At 44.6% G+C, this 6928-nt stretch overlaps 1 protein-coding gene across 1 annotated transcript in view; it reads right to left on the reverse strand.

The window, feature by feature from the left end:
* Positions 1-1945: 1945 nt before the first annotated feature.
* The window catches only part of LOC108318571 (tumor necrosis factor receptor superfamily member 10D-like), an 18311-nt gene continuing 13328 nt past the window's right edge, over positions 1946-6928 (reverse strand). Inside the window, exons 8-9 of the mRNA XM_017549736.2 lie at positions 4555-4621; positions 1946-4367 (exon numbers count right to left, since the gene is read on the reverse strand). Of these exons, the coding sequence (XP_017405225.2) occupies positions 4234-4367; positions 4555-4621 (201 nt within the window). The 3' untranslated portion in view covers positions 1946-4233. The remainder of the gene's footprint in view (positions 4368-4554; positions 4622-6928) is intronic.

Below are 6928 nucleotides of genomic sequence, written 5' to 3' on the forward strand. Positions count from 1 at the left end.
AAAAAAAAAAAAAAAAAGGAATCATATATCCAGATAGCCATGTGCACTACTTAAAAGCAGAATTGTGAAGTCAGTAATTATTTTTAAATTGTTTAGATATTAACAAATTGTCCCCCAAAAGAACATTGTAACAAGTTTACTCTCACACCAAGAATACACAAGCGCATTCTACACCCTTGCTACTCTGAACTTTCATTCTTTGCTAGTCTAAGAATTAAACAATGGTACATCTCACTGTTGTGTTTTGGATTTCTCCACGTTATTAGAGGATTTTCAAGGGTCCGGGAGTTTTCTGAGTTTAGATGATCTGCAGACCCCTGATTACACAGTCGGGGACGGTGGCAGAGAACACTGAATTCCCAGCTGTGCACTTGGGAAACCGTGGTCAGCTGGGGCCAGTCCCTGCCACCCACATGCCTGTGAATGGTTAGCCGCAGGTCCAGTGCTCAGTAGTCCACGGGCCAGCGCCTGTCGTACAGGACTACACAGCCCCTCCGGAGGCCCTAGGCAAGCTGACCTAGGCCCTGAGCTCCAGCAAGGAGGGAAGGTGAAAGAGGAAGGGAAAGACAGACAGGTGTACGGTGTTGTTAGGGGACAAGGTTGGATACAGTAGAGGGGGGAGAAGAGGGTGGGAGAAGAGGATTCAAGATTCTATTGGTTTCATGAGAAATGGCATAACTATAAGACAAGCCCATTCATGATAACTACAAAGAATAAAATACACCCTTGACAAAAGCAGGAAGCTGGAACCCAGGAGGTGGAGGCTGCAGTGAGCCCTGCGCTCCAGCCCGGGTAACAGAGTGAAACCCTGTCTCCAAAAAAAAAAAAAAAAAAAAAAACCACCTAAAGAAGTGTACATTACCTTTTATCTAGGAGGTGACTTTCATAAGATTATAATCAATGACAAAATAATCAGTAGATTACATTTCTTAACTTTAAAATTTCTGCACATGAAAACATTTGACCAAATAAAAAGGCAAACAAGCAAGCAGGAACCTATGATCTGCATTTAAGAATGTGCATGGGCAGGGACGCATGTCTCAATAGGCAGATGCAAGTTGTAAACCATCCTGAAAAGGGAATCAAACACCTAATCAATGTGTGAAGCCTAAGTCCCAAAATAAGCAAATGCATGTTTAAGTTAATTTCTTCTTAGTTGAAGAAAACAAAAAAGCAAGCACATCAGATCAAGATTAATGAAGTGTTGTTGGAACCAAAACTGTGCATGTGTGTGGTGTGCACGGGTGAGTGTGTGTGTGTGCAGAAGAAAATACCTCTGCATATTAACACAGTAATTCTATTTCTTTCAGGAAGCCATCCTATGCCGTTGGTCGGAAAGTTGCCCAAGATTGATTTTCAAATGCACACACAAACTCTGGGCTCTAAGTCCATCTGGGGACTGCAGACTCCCTTCCTCACCTTCAGAGGGGCACTTGATACTGTGTGTTGGGAGTGGACCAGACTGGAGTCAAAGGTCAGGGAAAGGGTAACTGGCCTAGAGATCAGGAGTCAGCGTAGGGCACACCTGGGCCTCCTGGAGCTGTGGGCGAGATGGAGAGTGGGTCTTCCAGGGCAAGGGCAGCAGAAAATGGGTCTCTGAGGTGCCTGCTGGGCTGAGCCACCCGAGTCCACTGATGGGGATGCAGGGAAGAGCTGGTGTCCCTCTCCCCAGAGGGAGGAGCAGACAGGAGAGAGACAGGGAGGAGGTGTGAATTCCAGGACCCAAGAACCTGGCACTTTAACATCCAGGGAGTCATGAGCAGAAACCTCCCCAACCCACCCCCCCATACCCCACCCCCCAACCCCGCCAGGCAGGCCAAGCCTGAAGGCAGACAGGGGACAAGTAAGGAGTCCCAGCAGGAATGAAGCCCTGGCCTCCTGTCACTCAAAGCTGTTTCACAGGAGGAGGGAAGGATGGAAATAAACAAACGCCACATCTCTTTTTATATAAGGTTTCATGTTTATTTTGGACAAAATTCATGAACATATGAGCTTTTCACATATAACCAGGTGTTATGTGCTATTTGGCCTGGGTATACAGCAAAACCAAAACAAACAAATTAACACTAAAAACTCCCAACAATTTTCATGTTGTCAAGAAGCTTACTTTACAAAAATAAGCTTAACCAACACTGATAAGGCTGATATTCTAAATGCATCTTCAAGGAAGGCCACTGCAGAAGGGACAAGGGAGCTGGGACCAGACTGGCTCCCTCTGAGCTCTGAGACCGAGCGTCCTGCACCGAAGGCCTAGGAAAGGCAAAGACCAGGAGGCAGCAGCACCCTGTGCCTTCCAGAAGTGCAGGGGACAACACGTGGGACGCCAGATGGAAGTGGGGGAGGATGGAAGTGCCAAGACCAGAAAGGCCACCCCCTCCCAAAGATCATGGATACAATACTGTCAATGTGCTGAAATCTTCAGGGAATTCTAACTGTCCCAGCCAAACCAGTCCCGGAGCAGGACAACAGACAATGCCTTGAGACGGCACACACGGAAACCCCTAGAATGACTACAACTGTAAATTATCCTACCACGACTGCACTACTGTGGAGAAGAGTTTGCTGGAAAGAGGACAAAATGATTACTGAGGCTTTTAAGTAAAATAATAGAATGGGACACAAGAACGAAGCATTACTGCATCAGCCATTCTAGGTTCCGTTGTCACAGTGTTTAAGAACTAGTATTTCTGAAATCTGTCAGATGCTTACAAAGGGACCAAGCCCCTCAAATAAGGAATCTGTACCCTAAAATGCAGCTCAGGAATCTGTACCCTTAAATGCTGTCCAGGGGCTCAGCATCACAAAGCACCAGAAGCGAGAGGGGCTGCCCATGCCTGAGTCAGCAACCATTTCACACCATTCCCAAACACCGTCTACTCTTCCCTCTCGATGCCAAGGCAGATGCTCGGGCAGATGAACACCCGCTCTGCCCTGAGCCCAAAGGATGCCCAAGATTCACTCCTGTTCAGCTGTAAGGGCACTTGACAGAGAAGCTATTCACAGTCTCAGATCTCACCCAGTTCTCACTGTCCTCATCTGCTGTGCACAAGCAGGAAGATGCAGTCTCATGCCTGTCCCAGCAGGACCGACCAGACACATGGCTTCCCGTAGATCCCACGCTCACCAAAATCCTGGGCATATGTAAACATCTACTTATAAATAAATACGTATTTATTTATAAATAAATACTGCTATATACCTCTAAAATTATCAAATAAGACAGGCCCCTTGAGAAGCTGCCAGCCATCAAACCCTGGTCCGGTCACAGGGCGTGGGAGGAGACCTGGAACACAGGCACTGCCTCCCAAAGAGGGAGGATTTCTCCCTCCGTAGCTACTTATATTTCTAGTCATTTGTGACTGCTGGTTTGCATCCAGACAACCCAGGTAAACAGCCTAATAAGTGCATTTCTTAAGAGTTTTTCCATGCTTACGTTATTATAAAAAATCGGAAAATAGAAAGATGTATATCATATAATACTTAGAAATACAAATTATTCTCCACTTAAGGTGGGGACAAGCCCTAATAATCGTATCTTAAAACTCAAAACTAGAAGTCGAACCCTCATAACTCCACATGCTCATGACTTACTATGGGGCTATGTCTTGAAAATCTCATCAAGTCGAAAATATCCTAAACTAAAAATATAGGTAATAGCCAGATCATCCAGTTCCAAAGTTAAAAAACTGTAAGGCAAACCATTGTCGCTGTGTGGCATCTGTAGTTAGATGTAATTAAATGCACACACCAGCCGAGATGGAGCCTACAATATAAGAAATAGAAAAAAGACTTGTCTCAGGATGAAGAACTGAAAATAATGACATCTTAAAACCACCGTTTTTCTTTTTAAATGAGACTGAGTTTCACTGTGTTGTCCAGGCTGGTCTCGAACTCCTGAGCTCAAGTGATTCATCCGCCTCAGACTCCCAAATTGGAGGGATTACAGGCATGAGCCAACGCATGTGGCCTAAAACCACCCTTAATATGCAATCGTGTAACTCTATGCCACCAAGGATCTTATATAAATCTCTGAAATTTGCTTATCATAGTCAATATTCCTTAAAAATGACTCCAAGTGCATGGACAAAGTTGTAAGACCTCAGGTAAGCTGCACCGTATTGGACAGTGGTTTGCTGAGGAGTGGGTCAAGCACTGGAGTGTCTCCTCCAGGCTGCTTTCCTTTGTGGGAGAAAAGGTAAATGAGGGAAGCTCTGGTTTCCTGAAGAGATTCTTTCACAGGCAGGACGTAGCAGAGCCTCCGTCACCTTCTTCATAGAGAAGCTTTTCAGCACCCACTGGTTGGTCTTGAAATGTTTCCTTTGCATGTCGTTCTCCCGGTGTCACCGAAGCACCCAGCAACATGTTGACTGAGAAGACAGAAGAGGAGACTGACGGTCTTGATGCTCCAGGAACAATCAGCCCAGGATCGGCATAGGACCCCACGCTTCCAGGAGCGAGTGCTCCAGAAGAGGCCTCTCAGCTATGGGGACAGCAGGTAGGACATTGTCCCTATTCCCTGCTCTCCTGTTGCATCTCCAGCCACAAAATACTTACTCTCAGTGGGGTCAGCATCATTCACCGGAACCTGCAGCCTCCTCCTCTGACACCCTTCGGCTTCTGACTGTTCATGAAACACACGGTGGGGAAGGCTGTGATCAGTCAGGAGCCCTGCAGTCCAGTACTGACCCCGACCACCAGCCAGCCCTGACACCAGCAGCGCTTCCCCTCTGGGGTCTCCATGAGATCGAGATAACCCTCTAGTTCTGCACAGCTCTCAGGTTCTGTGTGACGGTGGCTCATTGAGACATAAGTGACATGCAGTAAACGCTCACTGTGTAAGTGTTCTGCCCAGCTCTGACTACTGTATACACTGGTGTAATCATCCCCTGATCAAGACAGAGAACATTCCCACCACCCCAGAAAGTCCCCTTCCGCCCCATCTAATCAACTCCCACCCACCTTCACAGGAGATGATCACTCCCTTACAGAATTTTTACCAGAAGTCTCAGCAGAAGACTATATATGAGGGCACCCAGGAAAACCTAACAAAATGATTCATTCCAAGACTGTAAATGATCTTGGATCATTAATACTGTATTATATCAATAGGGTAATTAAATAAAACATCAATCTCTATGGAGGCTGGAAATACATTTGGTAAAATTAGACACCAATTCTGATTTTTTTCTAAACATTTTAGAACAGGAGGCTGCATTCATGAGGAGGAGAATTTCTATATGAAACCAAAAGTGAACACCATTCCTAAGGGTGACATGTTGGAGGCCTTCCCCAGAAATCAAATCAGGACCCAAACCCTGCCTTCCTAAGCACAGCTGAACATTGTTCCGAAAGGTCTGGTCTAGGCAACAAGATGGGAAACAAAAATGAGGCAAGACTCTTGGAAGGGGGCAGACACACTAATCATTTTCACTGTCATTTAAAATCCCTAAGCATGAAACTACAACACTGAAATATAAGTGTATGTCTGGAGGGCTGTTAAAAACATAGCAGATGCAGTAAGTTTCTAATAGAATGACAGGGCTATCCAACTCATATGGATACAAAATACTCAACAGCCATGAGAAGAAACAGGAATAGCTTATTGGAAGAGGAACGCAAATCACAACTCAGTTACAACAAAATACATGACTCCAAATGTTATCTGCTTTCATAAGGAAATACTAAATATTTATAAGATTTTTTTTTTTTTAAGACAGTCTCTCTGTCACCCAGGCTGGAGTGCAGTGGTATGATCTCGGCTCACTGCAACCTCTGTCTCTCAGGTTCATGAGATTCTCCTGTCTCGCCTCCTGAGTACGTGGGCCTACAGTCATGTGCCATCACGCCCATCTAATTTTTTGTATTTTTTCTAGAGACAGGGTTTCACCCAGTTAGCCAGAATGGTCTTGATATCCTGACCTCGTGATCCACCTGTTTCAGCATCCCAACGTGCTGGGATTACAGTTGTAAGTCACTGTGCCTAGCCTCTAGATTAATCATTAATTTTAAAGTGAATTGAAAAAATGTGGAAAGTAATTGAATCATGTGGATGAGTTTTTTCCTATCCTGTTCTTGTGTATTGAAAAAGACTCAAAATATCTGATGGTTTTATAAAGAGCAGTTCCCCTGCACATGCTCTCTTCCCTGCCACCATGTAAGATGTGCCTCTGTTCATCCTTCACCTTACGTTTGTGAGTCTTCCCAGCCATGTAAAACTGAGTCAATTAAACTTCTTTTTCTTTATAAATTACCCAGTCTTGGGTATTTCTTCATAGCACTATGAAAAGGGACTAGTACAACTCCCTATTCAACAGATAATGCTGGGATATTTGTCTAGCCACATGCAGAAGAATGAAAACTACACTCCTACTTTTCACCATATACACAAATTAACTCAAGGTGGATTAAAGGTTTAAAAATAAGACCATGAACTATAAGAATCTTAGAAGAAAATCTAGAAAAACACCCTTCTGGATATCAGCCATGGCAAAGAATTTATGATTAAGTTCTCAAAAACAATGCAGCAAAAGCAAAAACTGTCAAATGGGACCTAATTAAACTCAAGACCTACTGCACAGCAAAAGATACTGTCAACAAAAAGAAACTATCAACAAGCTGGGCGCAGTCACTCATACCTATAATGCCAGCACTTTGGGAGGCCAAGGCAGGCAAATCACCTGAGGTCAGAAGTTTGAGACCAGCATGGCCAACATGATGAAACCTCATCTTTACTAAAAATACAAAAATTAGCCGGGCATGGTGGTACATGCCTTCAATCCCAACTACTAGGGAGGATGAGGTAGGAGAATCGCTTGCACCCAGGAGGTGGAAGTTGCAATGAGCCAAGATCATGCCACTGCACCCCAGTCTGGGTAACAAGAAAGACTCTGTCTTAAAAAAAAAAAAAAAAAAAAAAGATTGACACAGG

This window comes from Cebus imitator, unplaced genomic scaffold, assembly GCF_001604975.1.
Source record: "Cebus imitator isolate Cc_AM_T3 unplaced genomic scaffold, Cebus_imitator-1.0 Scaffold221, whole genome shotgun sequence".
Taxonomy (NCBI): domain Eukaryota; kingdom Metazoa; phylum Chordata; class Mammalia; order Primates; family Cebidae; genus Cebus; species Cebus imitator.